The sequence below is a fragment of the Chiloscyllium plagiosum genome, chromosome 1, assembly GCF_004010195.1.
Source record: "Chiloscyllium plagiosum isolate BGI_BamShark_2017 chromosome 1, ASM401019v2, whole genome shotgun sequence".
NCBI lineage: Eukaryota > Metazoa > Chordata > Chondrichthyes > Orectolobiformes > Hemiscylliidae > Chiloscyllium > Chiloscyllium plagiosum.
The window spans coordinates 12,725,099-12,750,412 of NC_057710.1; the positions used below are offsets into that span (position 1 = coordinate 12,725,099).

The following is a 25,314-nucleotide window of genomic DNA, read 5'->3' on the forward strand; positions in this document are numbered from 1 at the left end:
ATAGTTCCACTGTTTTAAACTATCCCCCCCCCCCCCCCACCCAAACTAATAAAGATAGTAACCCCCCTTGTCCTCACTTTCCAACTCACCAGCCTCTGCATCCAACATCATCCTCAATCACGTTCGTCAACTTCAATTAGACCTCACTCCCCAGAACGTCTTCCATTTCCCCCTCCTCCCTGCCTTCCACAAGGACCGTTCCCTTTGCCACTCCCTGGTTCATGCCATACTCCCCACCAAACCCCCCAATACCCCTGGTACCTTTTTCTTTAATCGAGAAAGAGGCAGCATCTGCCCAAACGCCACTTCCCTTCCCTCACCCTCCTTGGTCCAGGGCCCCAAACGGTCCTTCCGGGTGAGACAGAGGTTCACCTGCATCTCCTGCAACCTAGTCTACTGCATTCGGTGCTCCCATTGTGGTGGTCTTTACATTGGAGAGACCAAATGTAGACGAGGTGTCAGTTTCACTGAGCACCTTCGGGCCTGAAATGGTGAGCTTGCCCTCCCAGTCACTGCCCATTTCAATTCCCCCCCCTCCCACCATCACCCCCCGTCTCCGATGTGTCCATCCCCTGCCTCCTCTATATTGCACTTGTGAATCAAACTGTACATTGGAGGAGCAAGACTTTATCTTCCTCCTGGGCAGTCTACAGCCCGGAGGACCTAACATTGAGTTCTCGAATTTAAAAAACCTCCCCACCCATCCTCCAGCTCCCTTTCCAGCCCCACCCCCTCCCTTCCATTCCACCTACTGACCCTTCCTTCCAACTACCAACTGGACTCAGCCCTCTCATTGATCAGCCAGGTCATACCCACTACCCATAGCCACCTATCACGACCTCACCATTCCGCTACTTTCCCCACCCCACCTTTATTTGTAACTCTCACTAAACATACATACATGTCACCTCCCGACGCAGCCTGGCGTGCTGATATCTTCCAATAAATGTTGATCTGGTCAATAATACCCACATCTTGTGAGCAAATAGGAAAAATGTCAGATGTTACCTTAGACATGAGACCATTAAACCCAAGCTTTGTCTTCTGTACAAATGTCACCCCTCAACTGACACCAAAATCTGGATAACTGGCTACTGTCTCACTGTTTGAGGGACCTTGTTTACCACCGATTAACTGCTTCGTCTTTTGGCAGAAAGATGTGACTGAACACCTAAAACATCAAGTGAATTTCTGCAGGACCTTTAGAGCACCTGAAGAGTGCTGCATGAATCAGAAGGCTTTTAGTTCTTCCTGTCGTAGCCCCCAGATAATCTAGTTCTGCTGGTCCTACTTACCATGAACAATGCTAATTTTTGGGAAATCTATTCCAGACGTTTGTGTAGCAATCACTGGTGTGTCCCAATCCATGTGTTGGGATTCTCTCTCCTGAATGTCATTCAACAACATCCCTGAGCTCGACGATGACTGATCTCACTTCTCATTATTTCTGTGACACCACTTCCCAAAAGCGAGGGGAGACCCATGAACCTTGGCATAAATTCTGACGTAATAGGCTAGAATCTTCTGTTGCCTAGTATCCCGTGGTGGAATCCCGTGAGCTGAATTTTGTTTTACCTCTGCCTTCAACTCAATTTATTTGGCTACAAGTTGCTGGGGATAACAGCCGTCCATGACCATGAAATCACGTGCAAACCAAAGGAGATCTTTCATCCCACTTGAGTCCTTGCTATCTCTCTGTGTTGAGTAATCCAGTATTCCCCATAAATGCCCCATTCATATGCTGGAAGGACATAACCTGGTTGCATTTCCTAACCAAATGAGGTTTAGAGATTAAGGAAAAGGATTTACAATCAAATAAACAATAGAAAGATTAAATTAAATGATGAGGTGTAAAAAGCTAGGAAGTAAAATTTGGGAAAAGACTGCAGTTTTATTGGCTCCTTTTTGAGCTGTAGAGATGGAGTAACAGAGAAGGAATAAAACCCTTCTCTTTTTAAATGGTTTAATTCCAGCTTTCTCTTTTGGCAGAGAGTTTAATCTCAACATGTCTAGATTTTGAGTTCTTATTTTTGGTGAGGCTGACGACAGAATGGAACAAGTTAGGCAGCAATTTGTGGCCAATCACAGAACATCATCTCACCTCAAATTGTTCGGTTATTCGGCACGAATAATGGGCTGCACATCAAACTTATTTGTTATTCTCACAACAAATTCTGGGCTAGTGTTGCTATGGTGAAAGTCATAAAATTACATGGAAATTAATATATCTCTAATCTTAATTAGATAACCAAACAACCTAGAAATTGTTTGTTTGTATTGTTTATGGTGGTATTAATGAAGGGACTAAATTGATTGTAACAACATTAAGTAAAAAGGAAAAAGATAAATCTGAAACCAGAGAAGCAGTGCTGGAAATCATTTGGTCTGTCAACATTTGAGAAGAAATCCATTTATCTTTTTTTTAAATAAAAAGACACAGATGCTGACTGATTCATTATGTTGAATCATTTCTGATTTTGTTTTGTTCTAACGTCTGTTGCAAAAAGAAACCTTAACTGGTACATTTATTTAAAATAATTTCCAAAGTTTATATTTTAACACATTTGCTTTGACTTTCTGATTTTTTTTTTTCTAAATTTGTTTTTGGATATCATTGACCTGAAGGTTTCAGACTGATTGCTAAGATGTTCCATCACAGGGGTGTCAGGACTTTGAGACTGGATGAGGCCATTTGACTATTTTCAACCTACTCCACTGTTTAAAATATGGCTAATCTAGTTGTGATCTCAACTCTACTTTCCCTTCTGCCTTCCACAACTTTCGACTCCTGAATCTGTCATCTTGTTTACTCCAACCTCACCCAAATTTGCTTTCTCTTCAGCTTTGGTATCATTGAGGCATAAAGTTAAGGAATTTGCTCCTGAAAATGCTGTGTACATATTCCTTTTTTAAGATGTTCCTTGGTTACATGTTCCAGCATAACACAGTGCAACTTCCGTGGAAAAGCTTTTACATGGTTGAATTTCGGAGAAAGCACCTTTTGGCATATTTTACAAACTGATAAGGTGCTATCTAAATACAAGTTGCTTATTCCCCTCAGCCGCCTTCTGTACTGAGCCATGTGCCAAAGACAAAAAATGATGTAGAGGTTTCTGTTGAGTTGTTCTCTAGACCTTTACCTATTGTTTTCTCATTTTGCTATTGAGAATTAGCTTGGATCTTGGGATTTACCAGTCCAGTCATGCTTAATATTTAACCACATTCAACCTTTCTGGAATGCTGTACCCTAATATAATTGAGTTTATGAGATGCTAGCATTATTTTAATATGTCTTGTTTGGAAACACATCTGTTGAACTTTGCCCTTTCTTTCTTCTACCACAGGTATCATTGGTAAAAATAAATCTATTAGGAAGTATATCACCACCATCTTGTTTCTGTACTGCATCTGTTTACTGCCAACGATAGCTTTTGGTTCTCTGAATGCTGAGAATACCAGAGGGTCAATTGGTAAGATATTAAGTCTACATTTGTTCAGTATATTTTCTCAACCTCATCGGATGTACAGTTGGGGTTGAACCATAGGAACAGAAGTTGGCCATTTAGGTAATCAAGCATGTGGTGCCACTCAATGAGAGAGTGTCCGATCTCTGCCCTAACTCCATGTATCAGATTTTGCCCAATATCCCTCAGTACTTTGGCTAATGAGAATTCATCAAGCTCAGTTTTAAAATTAACAATTGGCCCATCATCAGTTAGCATTTCAAGAAGACTATTCCAAACTTCAAATGCTCCTTTGTTTGGACCAGTATTTCCTAATTTGATAAAACGAAGAGCTATGGATGCTGGAAATCTGAAACAAAAACTGAAGTTGTTGATGAAACTCATCAGATCTTTCAGCATCAGTGGAGAGAAAGCAGAGTTAGTGTTTCAAGTTCAGTGACCCTTCTGAGATGAGTTTTCTAATTTTGTTTCCTAATTTGACTCCTTGAAGGCCTGGCATTTTATTTTTTGACTAGGCCTAGATTTCAGACTAGCAGAAATAGATTTTACCAATTTATTCTTAAATCTTTTGCTCAATGCTTTTAAATGTTTTGACCAATCACTTCACAGCCATCTAAATTCCAAGAACTTTTAATTTGTAAAATCTATCCTCTCCATTTAATGCTTGGAGTTCAGGTAACATTACCTTAATTCTACAGTAAGTTTCTTCTGACCCAAACATGGTATGTTGCCCTGAATTGCTGACAGTACTCCCAGGTTTTATTGAGCTGGAACTGGATGAATTGTGATTTCTGCCCCATTGTATTCCAGGCCTGTAGGTATAAAAGACAGTATTCTGATAGCTTTTTTAATAATGTTTTAACAATCTGTGTATCTGGATCACCAATCATTCAGAAATTTAAAGTCAGAATGCAAAGTGTAAATAGTGCAGAGCTGTATCTATAGAGTCATAGAGATGTACAGCATGGTAACAGACTCTTCGGTCCAACCCGTCCACACCGATCAGATATCCCAACCTAATCTAGTTCCACCTGCCAGCACCTGGCCCATATCCCTCCAAACCCTTCCTATTCATATACCCATCCAAATGCCTCTTAAATGTTGGAATTGTACCAGCCTCCACCACTTCCTCTGGCAGCTCATCCCATACACTTATCACCTTCTGTGTGAAAAAGTTGCCCCTTAGGTCCCTTTTATATCTTTCCCCTCTCACCCTAAACCTATGCCCTCTAGTTCTGGACTCCCCAACCTCAGGGTAAAAAACTTTGCCTATTTACCCTATCCATGTCCCTCATAGTTTTGTAAACATCTATAAGATCACTCCTCAGCCTCCGATGCTCCAGGCAAAACAGCCCAGGCTGTTCAGCCTCTCCCTATAGCTCAGATCCTCCAACCCTGGCAACATCCAGTTGAAAAGTTTTTGCAAGAATACCTGGAGCAAACATTGTCCAATGTCAAGCCTGTAAATTGAATGAAGAATTTCATAATTGGCAACATTCCCAAGTTTTAATGTCTGGGAGCGTTGGAGTTTAGAGTAGCAGAAGAATGAATGATAAGCATATATTTTATGAAGTCTTCCCAGGATATAGGATCAGTCCCTGCTATTGGTAGTTCTGTTTGGTGCCCACTGTGCTTCTCAATGAGTTGGAATGGTGGCTCAGTGGTTAGCACTGTGACCTCAAACTGCCATGGACTTGGGTTTGATTCTACCCTTGGGTGATTGTGTGGAGCTTGCACAGACATTCTCCTAGTATCTGTGTGGATTTTCTCCGGGTGGTCCGGTTTTCTCCCACAGTCCAAATATGAGCAGATTAGGTGGATTGACCATGTTAAATTGCCCATAGTGTCCAGGAATGCTAAGGCTAGGTGGATTAGCTGTGGGAAATGCAGGGTTACAGGGATAGGTAATAGGGTAAAGGGGTGGGTCTGGGTGGGATGCAGTTCAAATGATTGATTTGGACTCGACAGCTTGCTTCCATGCTGTAGGAATTCTGTGATTCTATGAAGGCATGTTTCATGCTAGTGCTGAGCAAAAGACATTTCATTTCAACATTATGCCAGATGCCTATTTTAGACTACTGTCCATTTACATACATTGCTGTATTGACTGGCTGACCTTGCCTGGTTGTCAGCCTTTACTAGCACTTCCAGTTTTAGTTTATTTTCTTTCTTTATGGCATTGTTTCATTTGCCATTTCCATCCTGTGTTGACCTAGGCATGACCTTTCTCTTGTTTGTCTTTTACGTAATGTCAACAGTGACCGGACTTGAAGCTGTGGTTTATGTCTGGCTGATGGAAGATGGAGGGAATGGCACCTCCTTTTAAGCCTTTACCTTGGTGCTCTTTGATTTGACAGACACATGTCACTTCACAAGACTGAGAGTGCATGTGACCATAAGTGAGAGATGGCAATGGGTGGTTAGGTTTCCATGGCATTGGATCTCTGATTCCCCCACAGAAGAAGAGGTTCGACCATTGGCTCTGTTCTGTCCTCAATCAGACATATGAGCAGCAGAAATATTCAAAAAGGCAATAATCCTTGGTTGCAATCATTAACAAGACTAATATTTATTGCCAGTCACTTAATCTACTCTATGGTATTTGATGCTCACAGTGGGCTCTCCTCTACACTGGGGAGATGAAATGCAGACTGGGTGACCACTTTGCAGAACACCTATGTGCAGCCCATGAAAACAACCCTGAGCTCCCAGTGCTCCCTGGCCAACATCTCTGTCTTGGGTTTGCTACAGCATAAGCTGGAAGAACAGCATCTCACTTTCCACTTGGCAACCCTGCAGCCTTCAGAACTCAAATTGAGTTCAATAAATTTAGGGCCTAAATACTGCCTTCATGTCCTATACCCATCCTATGCCCCCTTGTCATTATATGGACTACTTTCAGCACAGCCAACCCATTTCCACCTACTTGCACTCTCCATTGTTAGCTTTTCTTTCTGCCTGGTCACCATTATCCAGCCCTTTGTCTGCCCAACTGCTATTCCTGGGCTCTATCTCCACCTGTTGTTCAGGCCTGAATTACTCCACATTCGATAATGGATCGAACTCTGGATTTAGATTTTTGACTTTGTTGCTTTAATGGAACAGGTCATGTTAAAATGCTGGATGTTATGCTAATCAGAAACATAACTTGTTCCTTGCTGTGCTTCTGGGATCATTTAATAGGGCACTGGTGCCCTGCTTTGCCTGTATCTGTCAGTCCGTCTGAGATTGGCAATCATTATGGGTTGCATCCCCATTTCGGAGCTTGGAGTTGCCATGCCACTAGCAGCAGTGGGCATATGAAATATATTTTTATGGGTTTTATTTTGACCAGTGGTGGTGACTTTAGGCTTTAAACCCTGTCAGTGCCCCTGATCATCCCCAGATTAGGGCAGATCAAGACCACTCCCCTAAACCTGGCAGATGGATCACTCCTTTTTTTGCCATTTGAGAAGACTGCCTGTGTTTACTACTGCCTCGTTCTTCCTCCCCTTGTCCATCCAACCCTGCCAGCTTCTGGGAACTCCGTTCATCATCATCGACTGCTTAAAGGTCTCAATTGGTGCTGGGGAGGGAAGGCTTGATGATGGATTGCCAAGTCCCCCCCCCTTTCCTCTTTTTGCGCATTCCTGCCACCTTCCCCATTGATTTTCAGCATAAAATAAAGAAAAAAAACTCACTTGTCAATGCAAAGCAAGTTGAAGTTGAAACCTCTATATAATCACACCCGGACCAACCAACCCAACCACCCTGTGGCTCAACATTTCAATTCCCCCTCCCACTCCACCAAGGATATGCAGGTCTTTGGACTCCTCCATCGCCAGACCACAACAACACGACGGTTGGAGGAAGAGCGCCTCAATCTTCCGCCTAGGAACCCTCCAACCACAAGGGATGAACTCGGATTTCACCAGTTTCCTCATTTCCCCTCCCCCCACCTTGTCTCAGTCAAATCCATCGAATTCAGCACCGACGCTTCGGGCATAAGCCATTCCTAAAGAAAGGCTTATGCCCGAAACGTCGATTCTCCTGTTCCCTGGATGCTGCCTGACCTGCTGCGCTTTTCCAGCAACACATTTTCAGCTCTGATCTCCAGCATCTGCAGACCTCACTTTCACCTCTATATAATCCCAAACTGTAAGTGCCTGTTTAACCCTGTTTTTTTTTTTGCAGATGTACAGAAAACCATCCTTGCCCAGTGCATTGGCGGAGTGGCCTACGCAGTTTTTGCTGGTCAACCAATGGGTATAGTTTTAACCACTGCACCCCTTGCTTTGTACATCCATGGTATGTTATATCCTCTTACTGATTTAAATCAATATAATTTGCTTTTTTTTAAAAAAACCATATGGTCATGTCATTTCAATGACCTCCTCCATGCATGTTGGAGCGATTCAGGAGATGTGTCTCACCCCACAATAGTCTAACTTCAGCAGGTGCACAGAATGGACTAAAACTAAGGCTTCTGCTACAGTGGCTGTCAGTGTTACTTCTGAGGCTGAGCCAGATTAACCTCCACAGGTTTACATAGTCTGCTGTTTGAGGGTGACTATTCATTGCCCACTCAGCACCAAATTTGCAAGCCCCTATTAGTCGCCTCAGTTCTGCAAATCAGAAACTGAACCTATTTTTGAATCTTGCCATTCATGGCAGCTGGTGGAATAACCAATGCCAGTCTCCCGTTGGCATTCAATTGTTGAATACCCCTCTACTGCCTTCACAAATGGGGCTGATGATTGCACAATGTTCAACAATGTTCACGTCTGTTTACATACAGAAGCATTCTATGTTCAAATGCAACACGACCTGGACAACGTGCTAAACTGAAACTGAACTGGACTAGCCAGTCCAGCCATTTACATACAGTGGTTACAAGAGCAGGTCAGCTGCTATGAATACTCTAGTAAGTAACTCACCACCTACTCCCTGAATCTTGTCCACCATCTGCAAGGCATATCTCGGGTGTGTGAAGAAGTGTTCACACTTGCAGCACAACTAAACCTCAAACTGAAAACCATCCAGGACAACGCGGCCTGCTAGATTGCTTTTCCAGCGCTATTCTAATCTAGACTCTGATTTCCAGCGTCTGCAGTACTCATTTTTGCCTGCTAGATTAGAACCCTATCTACTACTGCACCACTGGTATACAATAGGAGCTGTATGTAACTTGTACAAGGTGCACTGCAGCAACTCGCCACGGCTTCTTAGAAAGTACCTTCAAGCTCATGAGCTCTACCACCAGCTGGATAGTGAAGGTAGTTATCCCTGAGTACAATGGGACCTTGCTCAGATGTGCACATAGGCTGAGGAGTGGCAGATGGAGTTTAATTTAGATAAATGTGAGGCGTTGTATTTTGGTAAGGTAAATCAGGGCAGGACTTATACAATTAACAGTGAGAACTTGGGGTACAGGTTCATAGTTCCTTGAAAGTGGAGTTGCAATTCGACAGGGTAGTGAGGAAGACATTTGGTATGCTTGCCTTTTTGTCAGTGCATTGAGTATAGGAGTTGGGAGATCATGTTGCGGCTGAACAGGACATTGATTAGGCTACTTCTGGAATACTGTGTTCATTTCTGGTTTCCCTGCAACAGTAAGGATGTTGTGAAACTTGAAAGGATTCAGAAAAGATTTAAAGATGTCGCCAGGGTTGGAAGGTTTGAGTTACAGGGACAGGTTGAATAGACTGGGGCTGCTTTCCCTGGAGCGTCAGAGGCTGAGGGATAACTTAATAGAGGTTCATTAAATCATGAGGGGTGTGGATAGGGCAACTAGACAAGGTCTTTTTCCCAGAGTAGAGGAGTCCAAAACCAGCAGACATAAGTTTAGGGCGGGAGGGGAAAGATTTAAAGGGGACATAAGGGGCAACGTTTTCACACGGAAGGTGGTGTGTGTATGGAATGAGGTGTCAGAGAAAGTGGTGGAGGCGGGTACAATCACAACATTTGAAAGATACAGGGAGATATGGGCCAAATGCTGGCAAATGGGACTATCTGGTCAGCATGGATGAGTTGGACTGAAGGGTCAGTTTCCATGCTGTAAATATCTAAGACTTTGAAGAAGTGCTACAGGTGCATGAGAACACTACCACCTGCAAGTTCCTCTCTAAGCCACTGACCTTCCTGACTTGGAAATATATTCCCGTTGCTGAGTCAAATTTCAGGAACATCCTTCCCTAGCAGTACTGTAGTACATGGACTGCAGCAGTTCAAGTCAGCAGCTCACCACAATTTCTCAGGGGATAACTGAGATTGAGCAATAAATGCACACTTCTGGCTTCTCTCTCCTGCTACGAAAGAACAAAAATAAAGTATTTGACCCTTCATACCCTCTTCTACTGTTCCATCTAACTTATCACAAAGACTGCCTCTTGTACATTTAATCTCCTGTCAGAAAAGTGACTAATCAAAACCCAGGTTATATCTGTCTGGAGTTGGAAATAAACTACCTGAGATACCAATTCCTTGGTACCAGCAGCCCCAGAAATGAGTAGAGTTGGTATTGGATTAATAGCCCTGTCGGCCAGGCTAGTGTCTGGGCATGGGTTCAATCCCAGCACAGCAGCTGGTTGAATTTGGAGTCAATTAGTTAATAGTCTGGAATTATGCACTACAATCAGGAATGGTGACCAGGACTTTCATTATTTGTTGTCAGATCTCATCCAGTTCACTCAAGCCCTTTGGGAGGGACATCTACTGTCCTTACCCGGCTTGTCTTGACTTTGACTCTGAACCCACAGCAATGTGGTTGACACATTATTGCCCTCTGAAGTAGTCCAACAGGCGAGTTGGTATAAGGATAGTTATGATGGGCAACAAATACTCACCTCACCAGTAATTTCCATTTCCCATCAAAGCAATTTTCAAAGAACAACCAAGTTTAGTACAGTACTTATGGAGTCAACATGGAAGTAGTCCGACCAGTCCATGCCAAACATAATCCCAAACTAAACTAGTCCCACCTACCTGCTCTGGCTGATCTCCCTCTAAACCTTTCCTATTTATGTATCCATCAAATGCCTTTTAAACATTACAATTGTACCCACTTCCTCAGAAAGTCAATTCCACATGAGCCAATCTTTGTCCATAACAAAGGTTGCCCCTCATGTCATTTTTAAATCTCTCTTCCCACCTTAAAAATGTGCCTCCTAGCCTTGAAATGCTCCAACCTAGGGAAAAGGCACCTACCATCTATACCCTCATGACTTTATAAACTTCTATAAGTTTGCCTCTCAACCTCCTACACTCCAGTGGAACAAGTCCCATCCTATCCAGCCTTTCTTTATAATTCAAACTTTCCACACCCGGCAATATCCCGGTAAGTATCTTCTGAATCCTCCCCCATTTTATAATAATCTTCCTGTAACAGGATGACCAGAACTGGACATAGTATGCCAGAATTGCTTTCCATAATTGTTGCCAGAAAGCTTGCCCTTGATTTTTATTGGTACCATCCTCTGTTGTTTTTAAAAAATAAATCCGTAAATGGTCCAACATATCAGTGGCTTGTGTGGAATTGGATAACCTAGACTTTGACAAAGTCTGTAATGAAGAAGAACTTGTTGTTCATGTCTTTTTAATGAAGGAAATATGTCCCCGATGTTGAAGGAGAGTGCATTCTGAGCCTTAGGATGGTTCAGGTGGAGTGACCAAAAGCCTAGTTGAGGAGTGGGTTTTAAAACTGGAGGTGTACTTGAAAACAAAGTTTATTAAGGAGGTTCTTGAATGATATTGACATGGCAGAAGGTACTACGACCCCAATTCTGTTGAAGATCATATTTAAAAATAATTCACAACAAGCTAATGCAGAAAAACAAAAGTCAAGCTAATATTTCTTCAGAAGTGCTGCTTATTTCAACTCATTGAACCCAAGATCCAATCAGCCTAAAACACTCCTACTTCTGGCAGAAGCAGCCATCAATTTGATTTGAGGAGTCCACAATGGTTATTTCAAAAATTCCTATTTCCCTATGGATTTATCAAACTATGTTTAAAGCTACATAATTGGTACCTGATGTATTTCTGAAACTGACGTTGGAAATTGGCAGATGGAAGCAATTTATTCAGTTCCTCTGTACCTGCCTATCTTAAAGTTGCCTTGTGTCCTCTGGTAATCAAATGTTCTTTTCCCTCTCCAGTAATCCAGGGCATCTGCGATGACTACAATCTGAATTTCTTTGCATTCTACGCCTGTGTTGGCTTGTGGAATTGTTTCTTCTGTATTATCTATGGTATTGCTAATTTAAGTTCATTGAAGAAGTTTTTCAAAAGGTAAGCAGCAAAAGAAAAACTTGCTGGAGACTTTATTAACTTGATTGTGGCCTCTTGGGGCATTCCTTCCTACTCTGAAGAAATAGATTAGCTGGGGCTCAGTTCTTGTGTCTGAAGGAACCTTTTGTTCTCTTTTTCTGAGAACAGAGCCTTCTAATTATTGTTTCTCCATAGAAGAGCTGCTGGTGGGATTTCATCCCAAAGTGCTCGTGGTACATAGTGTCAAGATCAGTTCTAGAAAATTGACCTAGTGACATAGAAGGAAAAAGAATTATGCCCATGGCATGATGATCATGATGACGTTATGGCTTCTGCCGATGATGAAGTCAAAGATCTCTGTACCTATTCCTTGTGTTATTTGTGTCAGTGGGCCATTGGTAGCATGGGCTGTTGACCTAACCTCATGATTTGATGTCAGTAGAAGGAATCCTGAAGCTCTTGACCCATCATTAAAAGCCTACCTGGCTCACCTATTGCAGGAGTTACCAGTTTAGGCCTAAGAATACTCCTGCGTCCCCCCCCCCCCCCCTCCCCCTGCCCGCCTCCAGCAGAGTTGTGACCTCTGTGAAGTGACTAAGCAAGCCTTAGTGGTTTTAATAAAAACTCTACAGTGACATGAAGTGTGTGGTCTCATCACCACTCCAAGTGCAGCTAGTGATGGGCTGTAAATGCAGGCATTGACTAAGTCCTGAGAATGGAAAGAAGCGGTTTGTGTGTCAATACAGAACTAAAGTGCTGATTAATCCCTGTTGCTGAGTGACAAGAAATCTAATATTAAACATGTCCTGAGCTTCGAGATCAGATTTTGTTCTGGTGATTTTGAATAATGCATGATTGTCCGACATGGTACCTGATTATCTTTAAAGTTACAACTAGCTTTGTAAAGATGATGCTCCTTTGGACTCTATTTCAGAGGATGCCTGTAGGCTATGTGGATGCAAGAATTCTGTAACAGTGACCATGCAGAATCACCGGTCACCTTTAATTTATCCAATTGTTATATGCAGTCCTGTTGTTTAAAATAGATGTTTACGGCTTAATCCTCAAAGGCAATTATCAGAGTATTACAACTCGAACAAATTCCACAACTCTACAATTTATCTTCTTCTTTGTCAAGTATTTAACCAGTTCCCTTTCAGAAGTTACTCTTGGAATCTGACCAGAGACAGAAATTTTCTAGATCTTCATAATGTGCTCTTTTGTTGTAAATTTTTTCACATTGCCTCTCTGGTTATTGCAAGTTGGCATAATTCTGTGTTGTCTGATGCAGCCACAAAGTATTTTGCCTCATTTATGGAACCCATCAGAATAATTTCATATCTCTGTGTAAGCCTTCTGGAAACCTTCTCTGCTGTAACCAGTACATTTTGAGTTTCACTAGTCATAGGAATAGAGAATATCAGAGCGCAGGACAGCCACCTGGCTCCTCAAACCTGCTCCTCCATCACCAGGATTGTTGTTGGTCTTATTGAGTCAATTGCAAGAGACCTGACTGCAGTTTTGTGTTACACCATTCCTTGAGATGGCTGAGGGAAACCCCGTGTAACCTGATTTGCGCTGTTAACACAAAATCCTGAATGAAATCAGTAAAGCACAAAATCTGTTTCTGTTTCTTTTTAAAAAAAAAAAGGGCTTTTTTTTGCCAAGGCTTGACGTTGTTTAAAATATCACCACTGATGGTGATGGCCTAGTGATGATCACTGGAGTGTTAATCCAGATACCCAGGTAATCTTACTGCCACAGTAGGTGGTTGAATTTGAATTCAATTTAAAGAAATCTGGAATTAAAAATCTAATGATGACGATTGTTGGAAAAACCCAACTGGTTCACTCATGCCCTTTTCGGGAAGGAGACTGCTGTCCTTCCCTAGTCTGGACTACACGTGACTTCAGACCCATGACACTTTAAAATAATTTCTCACAGGTTTGATCATGTTTAAACGCCCTTTCACTGGGAGATATATCCTTGACGTCAAATGATGACTCCATGACTTCATTTTCTAACACTAATTATTCAGTGGGATCATACAACCACCTTCCATAAGGTTGACTAAGCTGGACTTGTAAGTCTTAAGAGTGGTGGGCCTGTGGAATTCATTGCCACAGAGCGCAGTGGAGGCAGGGACGTTAAATGACTTCAAGGCAGAGATTGATAAATTCTTGATCTCGTAAGGATATTAAGGGCTACGGGGAGAGTGTGGTAAGTGGCGTTGAATTGCCCATCAGCCATGATTAAATGGAGGAGTGGACTCGATGGGCCAAATGGCCTTACTTCCACTTCTATGTTTTATGGTAAGTCCAGGATATCTCTGAGGTGTATAAAGTATTAAGGTTCAAAGTCTGTGAGATGATTTGTAGCTCGGGTGCTCGTTGTTGTGGTTCTGTTGGGCGAGCTAGGAATTTGTGTTGCAGACGTTTCGTCCCCTGTCTAGGTGACATCCTCAGTGCTTGGGAGTCTCCTGTGAAATGCTTCTGTGATTTTACCACTACAAATGCCGGAGGAAAGATCACAGAAGCGCTTCACAGGAGGCTCCCAAGCATTGTGGATGTCACCTAGACAGGGGACGAAACGTCTGCAACACAAATTCCTAGCTCGGCGAACAGAACCCACAACAAAGTATTAAGGGACACAGATTGGGTAAGCATGGAGGTGCCCATAATTGGGGAACAACTTTAAGTTGATAAAAAGGTTTGGGTGCAGAGTTGAGGAAAAATGTTTTTACCTAGAGAGTTTTGGACATCTAGAACTCATTGTTTAAAAGGGTGGTAGAGGCAGGAACCCTGAAGATTTTTAACTAGTATTTAAATGAGCATTTCAAAATGCCATATCCTCGAAGGCTATGGATGGAATGCTGGAAAATAGGGTTAGAAGAGATCGATGCTTGATGACCGGCAGACAAGATGGGCTGAAGGGCCTCTTTCCATGCTGTAAAACCTCTGACTCTTTCTGTGGTTTAACTTTTTGGTCTCACCTGTTTTATTGGCTTAGCAGGTGGGATTGGCTGACTACTTCAACACAACTGGAATTTTGCATTATCTGAATTTGACTCCTCATTCATAGGCACAACTCTGCAACCTCTCAAGTCTCAACAATTTCTAACATATCTTGAGAATATGACCAATGATTTTATAGTTTTGTAACATATCTTCTAATCCTCTGTACACTATGCCTCTGTTTATAATGCCAAGAAACATATCTCTTTATCATAGCTTGGAGGTGCCAATGTTAGACTGGGGTGGACAAAGTTAAAAATCACACAACACCAGGTTACAGTCCAACAGGTTTATTTGGAAGCAGTAACTTTTGGAGCGCTGCTCCTTCATCAGGTGGTTGTGGAGGTTAAGATCATGCTCGCAGAATTTATAGCCAAAGGAGTCCCGTGTCATGGAGATGTGATACAGTAAACAATCTTAGATTAAAACTTCCATCTTTTATAATGGGATATGCTGGTTTCTGTTCTTGGATATGTCAATCCCAGGGCTTATTTTAAATTACATTCTCAAGACAGCTCAGCTTTTTTTAACCAATAGCTGTGAAGTCTGTATGTATCCCAATGCTATGCCAGACTGACAAACCCTCTGTATAGTTTTAGAATATCACATGGATTCATGCAGTTTTTGAGCAAAATAAAACTTAATTCTGCAAAACAGAATTCACCCCATAAGTTTACATGTGTGCGCATGTAGGAGCGACAGATTGAGTGTGCATGTGGGTGTGAGTGCACGTGATTGTGTGTGTAAGCTTGGTTAAGTGTGTCTGTATGATGGGGGTATGTGTGAGAGGGTGTATGTGTTGGTGTGAGTGTGGAGGACGTATGTGTGCATATGAGCGAGAGCTTGTGTGTGAGGAAGGGTTTGTGTGGGTGTGTATGAAGGAGTGTGTGTGTGTGTCTGAGAGAGTGTATAATGTAGTGGGGTCACCTGTAGTGTGACATGAACCCAAGATCCCAGTTGAGGCCATTCCCATGGGTACAGAACTGTGCTATCAGCTTCTGCTCAGCCACTCTGCGTTGTTGCTTATGGGGTGAATTTGTTTTTGCAGAATTGCATTTTATTTTGCTCAGAAACTGCATGAGTCCCTGTGAAACTCTGTAAAACTATACAGAGGGTTTGTCAGTCTGGCATAGCACTGGGACACAGACAGACTTCACACCTATTGGTTAAAAAGCTGAGCTGTCTTGAGAATGTAATTTAAAACAAGTCCTGGTATTGACATATCCAAGAACAGAAACCAGCATATCCCATTATAAAAGATGGAAGTTTTAATCTAAGATTGTTTGCTGTATCATATCTCCATAACACTGGACTCCTTTGACTATAAATTCTGTGAGCATGATCTTAACCTCTGTAACCACCTGGTGAAGGAGCAGGGCACCAAAAGCTATTGCTTCCAAATAAACTTCTTTATCATAGTGTTTAATGGTCATCTCAAGTTACTTACTGTGCCAGCCTTTTGCTCCTACATCTTTTAAAAATTATACCATTTTAGTTACCTCGTCCCTTTCTATTTCCCCTTCTAAAATGAATCCATTCCCAGTAAAGTGTCGGTGTATCTTGCCATTTTACTGATCTGTTCAGTTAAAGTCTGCCATTGTTCTGCTGACTACTTCCAAGTTTTGCATCATCTGCAAACTTTAAACTTGATTCTTCTGCAATCCTGCTCATATTTAAACAACATGGGGTATTTGCTCACATGAAATGGGTTCTGTCAATAGTCTCTGTGAACCTTCTCTGCCTTGATCTCTCAAACGAATTGTACATTGCCAGAAATGTGAGCATCCACATGTTTTTTTTTTAAATGTTTTTCAGCTAACAGTGATCTAATTTCTCCATGTCTTTCACAGGTCAACTGATGAGATCCTGGCAGTTTTCATATCTATTGCTTTTGTGGTGGATGCATGTAAAGGACTGGCCAAAAGTAAGTCTGTAAGAATGAAATTGGAGTTGTATCTTTTTTTTCCTGCCTCCATTTCATTCTGTTTTCTTTTGTCCTTCACCTGCCACTTTCCAGTTTTCAACCACCAAACTCAAAAAGGAACAATCCTGTTTCACTTCCATATCTAACAGCACACAAATGGCCAACCCTGCCACTATCAGAACTTTGCTCTAGCTCTCAGAATGATCCCAATCTACTCTTCATAACCAAAGTCTTTGTCAACTGCCACTCTAAAAATACTGATCAAATTTATTTCTGCAATTAAATTGAATTTTACCAGCCTTTCCAGGTGGACCTAGCCTAATGTGTCTGTGTAACTAATCATCGTCAGTCATTGTAAAAAAAAAACCCAACTACATCCTTTAGGGAGGGAACTGTCAACCTTGTCCATTTTGGTATACCTGTGACTCCATGTGGTTAGCTCTGAACTGTCCTTTGCAATGGTCGAAGAAGCCACTCAGTCCCAGCACAAATGCTGACTCGGTCAGTGATGCCAATTCCTATTCACCCCATGCTTGCTAATCTATATTTTGCCTTGACTTTTAAAAAATCTTCATCCATGGCCTTGGCCTTTTCTGTCTCTAGTCTCCTGCAGTCTCACAGCACACTGATATCTGTACTCCTTCAACAGCTCCTTCCAGCACCGCATCCACCTTAGGAGGTCAGGGGGCAGTAGGTGCATGGAATGCCGCCAAGTTCCCCTCCAATCCACACACCATCCTGAATTGGAAATGTATCGCTGTTCCTTCACGGTCACTGGGTCAAAATCCTGGAACTTCCTCCCTAACCACATACATAGATGGCAGCAGCTAAGCCAGCCAGATACTCCCTTGCACAAATAATTTTTTAAAAATCTTCTTTAATTCTGTTCACTCCACTTCAGCTGCCTGGAACCTAATCTTTGGATTTTCCTCCCTCAAAGCCTTTGACTCTATGCATATCTCTTACCCTTTTGAAGATTTTTTTCTAAATTCTTTTGTGAGATGTGGGTGTTGCTAGCTAGCCGGCATTTATTTTCTGTCCCTAGTTGTTTTGAGAAGATGATAGGTAGCTACCTTCTTGAACCATTGCAATGGGTTGACCTATAGTGTCATTAGGGACGGACTTAAGGAAATACCTTAAAGTCTACTGCTTTGGCTAAATGCTTTACCATCTGCCCCAGATCTCACCTTGCAAAGTTATAATGATGCTGTAAAGTACCTTGGGACATTCTGCTAGATTAAAGGCACTATATAAATAGAGGCTATTGTAAAATAATGTATTGAGCCCTTTGGAAGCTGAAATCACAATGCTGGCTACTTACCCATTTTCTCCCTTTTGCTCTTAGTTTTTCAGAGTTATTACTTCTGTCCGGAAAGGCATTCAAACCACTTTGGATGGAGCCAGGATCTCAGCTCTATGTCTAACACCACTCCTGCGATCAATAGCACGTATCCTGGTGCAGAGACGTGTGGGCGAGACACTGCAGTGCTCAGTCTGATCTTGATGCTCGGTACACTCTGGCTGGGATATACCTTGTTTCAGTTCAAGAAGAGGTATTTCCCGCTAAGCCCTTGAACAGCAGATGAGATGGTCTCCATAAAGGTGTTGCTCAGCTTGTGCACCCTCAACCCAGCTAGACCCCTCTCCTGACTGAGTCAATCCATCCATCACCTTGGCTACAGCAGGCAGCAAAAGCCTCGTACTTTAAAAAGACAAGTAGTGATGCCTTTTCTTTTAAGAGAGGGAAGGTCCTTTTATATCTCATTTTAAAGGTACTTTCGATGTAGGCAGGTTAAGTGATCCCACAAAAATGTCTGTGATCTAAGTGAAGAATAAGCTGCTCTGGACAGGTACACTAATATTGTCCCTGTATTTCAGAAGGGTAACAGAAGGTAATCCAGGTAATTATAGACCGGTAGCCTGAAGTCAGTGGTAGGGAAGCTGCTGGAGAAGATACTGAGGGATAGAATCTATTCCCATTTGGAAGTAAATGGGCTTATCATTGATAGGCAACATGGTTTTGTGCAGGGAAGGTCATGTCTTATCAACTTAATTGAATTATTTGAGGAAGGGCTCCGGTTTCCTCCCACTGTCCAAAGATGTGCAGGTCAGGTGAATTAGCAATGCTAAATTGTCCATAGTGCAAGGTGCATTAGTCAGAGGGAAATGGGTCTGGGTGGGTTACTCTTCGGAGGGGGTGTGGACTGGTTGGGCCAAAGGGCCTGTTTCCACACTGTAGGAAATCTAATCTAAGTGACAAAGTTGACTGATGAGGGAAGGGTTGTAGAGATCCTATACATGGACTTCAGTAAGGTGTTTGATAAGGTTCCCCATGGTAGGCTGATGGAGAAAGTGAAGTCACATGGGGTCCAGGATGTACTAGCTAGGTGGATAGAGAATCGGCTGGGCTACAGGAGACAGAGTGTAGTCGTGGAAGGGAGTTTCTCAAAATGGAGAACCGTGACCAGTGGTGTGCCACAGGGATCCATGCTGGGATCCTGTTGTTTGTGATATACATAAATGATCTGGAGGAAGGAATAGGTGGTCTGATTAGCAAGTTTGCAGATGACACTAAGATTGGTGGAGTAGCAGATAGTGAAGGGGACTGTCAGAAAATTCAGCAAAATATAGATAAATTGGAGAGTTGGGCAGAGAAATGACTGATGGAGTTCGATCTGGGCAAATACGAAGTGATGGATTTTGGAAGATCCAATTCAAGAGTGAACTATACGGTAAATGGGAAAAGGCCTGGGGAAAATTGATGTACAGAGAGATCAGGTCCATTGTACCCTGAAGGTGGCAACACCGGTCAATAGAGTGGTCAAAAAGGTATACGGCATGCTTTCCTTCATCGGACAGGGTACAAGAGTTGGCAGGTCATGTTATAGTTGCATAAGACTTCGGTTTGGCCACATTTGGAATACTGCATACAGTCTGGTCGCCACATTGGTGAGGGTGCAGAGGTTCACCAGGATGTTGCCTGGTATAGAGGGTGCTACTTCTGATGAGACGTTGAGTAGATTAGGATTATTTTCTTTAGAAAGATGGAGGTTGAGGAGGAACTGATTGAGGTCTACAAAATCATGAGAGGTGTAGACAGAGTGGGTATCAAGAAGCTTTTTCCTCCGAGAGGGAGACTCTATTACTAGGGGTCATGAGTTCAAAGTGAGAGCGGAAAAGTTTAAAGGAGATATGTGTGGAAAGTTCTTTATGCAAAACATGGTGGGTGCCTGGAATGCGTTGCCAGTGGAGGTGGTAGAGACTGGCATGATAGCGTCATTTAAGGTGTATCTAGACAGATACATGAATGGGCAGGGAGCAGAGTGATACGGATCCTTAGAAAACAGGCGACAGGTTCAGATAGAAGATCTGGATTGCCGCAGGCTTGGAGGGCCGAAGGGCCTGTTCCTGTGCTGTGATGTTCTTAGTTCTACACAAGTTATCTGAGCTCCCTGGATAACTTGAGAAACTGTTTCATAAAACTCCTCAATTAACACATGGTAATACATAGGAAATATATGATTCATGCCCCACTCATGAGTTTTCACCAGCTCTACCAACCTTAGGTGTCTCATTATCACCTGCTACTCCCTTCTGTCCCTTTGTGAGGGAAGTGGAGGGAGGGAGGAGGCAAATATGGGAGTGGAGCAGAGAGTGGGAGAGTATAGGGGGTGGGTGTCAGATGGGTGTGAATATGGGGATGGGGTGAATTGGAAGGGGAAAGTGTGGGAGAGAAGGAGCAAGTGGGGAGGGGTAAGGAGAAGGGGGTGGGAGGGAACAAAGTTGGGGAAGGTGGATGAATTGGAAGGAGGCGAGTGTAGGATTGCGATGTGAATGTAGGAGGTGGGAGGGACATGATTGTGGGAGGAGGGGGTTTGGGGTGAGTCTGAGTGGGGAGGATGAGGGCACGTGAGATGGTGAGGAGGCATTTGGGAGGGTGTGGCAGGACAAGGGGCAAGTTGGGGCGGGGCGTGAGTATGGGATGGGGGAGGTTGCAAGTATGTGATTGGGGATGGGGTCGAGTGTGGGATGGATGTACAAAAGACCGGTACAGCACAGGAGCAGGCCCTTCAGCCCATCAAGCTTGCACATGACGTCTTTTCTAAACTTAAAAACCATTAGTCTCTACATGGTCCATATCCTTGTGTTCCCTGCCTGCTTCCATATATGTCAGAATGCCTCTTAAACAATACTATTGTACCTACCTCCACCACCACCTCTGGCAGTGCAATCCAAGCAGTTGTGCAACAAAATCTGTCTCTCACATCTCCTTTAAAATTTTCCCCTTTTTACCTTAAACCTATTTCCCCTAGTATTTCATGTTATTACCCTGGGGAAAAAGGCTCTGATTAGACATTCTATCCATGCCTCTTGTAATTTTGTCCCTTTCTATCAGGTTGCCTCACATCACTTGATATTGAAATGAAAACCAAGTTTGTCCAATCTCTCCTGATGGCTATTACCCTCCAAACCAGACAACCTCCTGATAAACCATTTCTGTACCCTCTCCAAAGCCTCCACATCCTTCTGGTGGTGTGGCAACTAGAACTGTACACGATATTCCAAATGTGGCCTCACTAAAGTTCGATGCAGCTGCAATGTCACTTACTAATTTTTATAATCTGTGCACTACCTGATTAAGGCAAGCATGCCTCCTTGAACTCCTGTTCTGTTGCTAGGGAGTCCATGCAGTTGCATTGGAGGCCGTTCGGAAGAAGTTCACTGGACAGATTCCAGAGAGGAAGGGTTTGTCTTGAGAGAGATTTAAGCAGTTTAGGCCTATACTCTCTGGAGTGTAGAAGAATGAGAGGAGATCTAATTGAGGTTTATAAGATACCAAAGGTGGACTGAAAATTTAGTCCTCAGCAAAGATCTCCCCTTCATCCCTTTATGCTTCCAGACTAATGAGTTTGACATGCATTGCGACAGCGAACATTGCTTCCGCCGCCTCTGGGCGCACTTTTTTTAAAATCAAGACTCCTGTCCACTCACTGAAGACCCCTTCTCTTGCCTCCAACACACCCCATCCACGTGGACACCCTGTGCTGGCCTGTTACCCAGCCTTGACCTCTTCATTTCTAACTGCCGCTGTGAGATAGACCACCTCAACCTGTCCACCCCTCTCACCCACTCCAACCTGCTGCCCTCCACTCCCTCAGTTCCAACCCCAACCTCACCATCAAACCTGCAGACAGGCGGGTGCAGTGATAGTTTGGCGCACTTACCTCTAAGACACCTCTTCCTACTGCCCCCTTGACCACGCCCTCACCTCTCATCACCAAACCATCAATGCATCTCCTCCACTTCCCGCACCTCTACGCTTGAACCCCACCCCTCCCAATCCAACAAGGACCAAACACCCCCCAGTCCTTACCTTACACCTCACCAACCTCCACATACACCACATCATCTTCCGTCACCTACAAGTAGACACCACCTCTTTCAGCATTTCGGAGAGACCATTCCCTCCATGACTCCCTTGTCAGATCCAAGCATCCCCCTTCCCCCACACCCCACAGCCCACTCCACTCCCAGCACCTTCCCCTGCTGCCACAGGAAGTGCAAAACCTGTGCCCTCACCTCCATCCAAGGCCCCAAAAGATCCTACCACATCTGATAGAAATTTACTTGTACCTCCACCAATGTCATCTAATGTATCCATTGAGCCCAGTCGTCTTCATCGGATGCCACCTTGCAGATTGATTCAGAGAACATCTCTGAACCTGCACCAACTAACCCCACCACCCCATGATTGAACACTTCAACTGGCCCTCCCACTCCACCAAGAACTTGCAGGTCGTGACCTCTTCCATCACCAAACCCTAACCACCCGAAGCCTGGAGGAAGAACACCTTATCCTCTGCTTTGGGATCCTGCAACCACATTGGATCAGTGTGGATTTCACCAGTTTCCTTATTTTCCCCTCTCACCATCCCAAACAACATGCATTGATGGTTTGGTGACGAGAGGTGAGGGCGTGGTCAAGGGGGCAGTAGGAGGAGGTGTCTTAGAGGTAAGTGCGCCAAACTATCACTGCACCCGCCTGTCTGCAGGTTTGATGGTGAGGGTGGTGAAGTCCTTTTGCCTGCAAACGACCACTCCAACCACCCCCTGCAAGCTCCTGTCTAATTCCATCAAAATTCGCCTTGCCCCAATTTAGAACTTGAACCTGTGGACCAGTTTTGTCCCTCTCCATAACTATTTTAAAATTAGTAATATTATGGTCACCAGTCCCAAAGTACTCCCACACTGTTGCCTCCATCCCCTGTCCTGCCCTATTTCCAAGAGTAGATTGAGTTTTGCACCTTGTGGAATTGGAACCTCTATATACTGATTGAGGAAACTTTCCTGAACACAATTAGCTGGTGTGGAATTTGTTAAGCCCTTAACACTCTGGCAGTCCTAGTTTAGATTAGATTAGATAGATTAGATTACTTACAGTGTGGAAACAGGCCCTTCGGCCCAACAAGTCCACACCGACCCGCCGAAGCGTAACCCACCCATACCCCTACATTTACCCCTTTACCTAACACTACGGGCAATTTAGCATGGCCAATTCACCTGACTTGCACATCTTTGGACTGTGGGAGGAAACCGGAGCCCCCGGAGGAAACCCACACAGACACGGGGAGAACGTGCAAACTCCACACAGTCAGTCGCCTGAGTCGGGAATTGAACCCGGGTCTCTGGCGCTGCGAGGCAGCAGTGCTAACCACTGTGCCACCGTGCCGCCCACAGTTTATGTTAGGAAAATTAAAATCCCCTACTAGGACAGCCCTATTGTTCCTGCAAGTTTCCCAGTCTCCCTGCATATTTGTTCCTGTAATTCCTGTTGATTGTTTGGGGCCAATAGTACAACTCCAAAGACATCACCATCCCCTTCTTATTTCTTAGCTCCACCCACAAAGCCTCGCTGGATGATTCTTCAGTTATTTCATCTCTGATTACTGCTGTGATGGTCCCCTTTATTAAAGTGCAACTCCCCCTCCCCTTATTCCACCACCTCTGTCCCACCTAAAACATTATACTCTGGCACATTAAGCTGGCAGTCCTGTCCCTCCCTTAGCCATGTTTCTATAATGGCTATAATATCCCAGTCCCATATCCCTATCCACGCCCTGAGTTCATCCGTCTTACCTGTTAGCTTCCTGCATTGTGTTAAATTGCATCTAATTCAATGGGCATTCCTTGTTCCCTGTCGTGTTCCAGTCTGACCTGTCTCTTCAACTTATTATTTCTGATTACTGTATCTCCTTCCTGCCTCCCTTCTTTTGAGGATTCCATCCGCCTGCCAATCTAGTTTAAACCCTCCCTGGTAGCTCCTAACAAACCTGGCCACCAAGATATTGGTCCCCCTCCAGTTCAAGTGCAACTTCTCTCTCTTGAACAGGTCAGCTCTGCCCCAGAAAAGATCCCAATGTCTCAAAATCTGAATCCCTGCCTCCTGCACCAATTCTTTAGCCATGCATTCATATGCCATATGCTCCTGTTCTTACTCTCACTAGCACATGGCACTGGAAGTAATCACCGGCGAGGTCATGGTTTTTAACTTGTTTCATATTGAGGTGGATGCAGGGGCATTGAGTAAATTTAGGGAGGAAGTAGGAGATATTTGCATTTAAGGGTTGTGGAGAATGGTAGGAAAGCAGAGTTGAGGCTCAGCCATGATCCTATCAAATGCTGAAGGGGCTGAATGGCCTGCCCATGTTGTTATGTAAGCTATGCTACACTTTTTTAAAAACAGGTTTGTAAAACTCAACTAGCGTATTATCAGAACTGGACACTACACTTTAGGAATCTTGTCAATATTTCTGAGAAGATGCAGAAGGAATTAATAAATTGGTATGAGGAATGACTGACTTTGGTTCTGAAGACTTGGAGCAGCTGGTTGGAAATGAGGAAGTAGGGAGGGGAGAACCTTTTTCTCCATTGGTAGCCGGTTCAGCAACCAGAGATCACAAAGTTTAAGGTGATTGGCAAAAGAGCCCAGAGGTGACACGAGACATTTGTCTTGTGCATTAAGATCTGAAATGTGCTGCCTGAAAGGATGGTAGAAGCAGATTGAATTATGTTCTAAAGCTAATTCTTTAAACACTTGAAGGGACTATTCTTATGCTGGAATGTGAGGAAAATATGAGTGTGAGATTAATTGGGTGGCTCCAGCACAGAATTAGCATAAGTGTGATGAGCTGAAAAGCTTTGCTGTCTTTGTTCTAGGTAAGATTCTGTGATTCACTAGATTGCCTGTCTTGGATTTTAGTCCTTATGTACCATAATTATAGTAGTTTTCTTGAGTGAGGTGGAGGCTGAGGGGAAACTTGATAGAAGTCTATAAAATTATGAGATGCATAGATATGGTTGACAGAATCTTTTCCCAGGAGTTGAAATGTCTAATACATTTAAGATGAGAGAGGGCAAGTTCAAAGGAGACGGGGCAAGATTTTTACACCGATCAGTAGGAGTCTGGAACATGCTGCCAAGGGTGGAGGCAGATGGAGCGTTTGAAGGGATTTTAGATAAACATATAAAATTCAAGGAATGAAGGTTTATGGACCAAGGGCTGGTTGAAGGGATTAGTTTAATTTGACCCCCAAAGGTCTCATACCTGTGCTGTTCTGTTCTATGTTCTATAATTACTCAAGTCTAACTTCTTACCCATTAACTC

At 43.5% G+C, this 25,314-nt stretch overlaps 1 protein-coding gene across 3 annotated transcripts in view; it reads left to right on the top strand.

Moving 5' to 3' along the window:
* The window catches only part of slc4a11 (solute carrier family 4 member 11), a 250,006-nt gene that overhangs the window by 200,435 nt on the left and 24,257 nt on the right, over positions 1–25,314 (top strand). For all 3 annotated transcript variants that reach the window (XM_043696718.1, XM_043696837.1, XM_043696795.1), the window contains 5 exons: positions 3,345–3,470; positions 7,638–7,751; positions 11,600–11,732; positions 16,576–16,649; positions 17,995–18,202. In XM_043696718.1, coding sequence (XP_043552653.1) covers positions 3,345–3,470; positions 7,638–7,751; positions 11,600–11,732; positions 16,576–16,649; positions 17,995–18,202 — 655 coding nt within the window. The remainder of the gene's footprint in view (positions 1–3,344; positions 3,471–7,637; positions 7,752–11,599; positions 11,733–16,575; positions 16,650–17,994; positions 18,203–25,314) is intronic.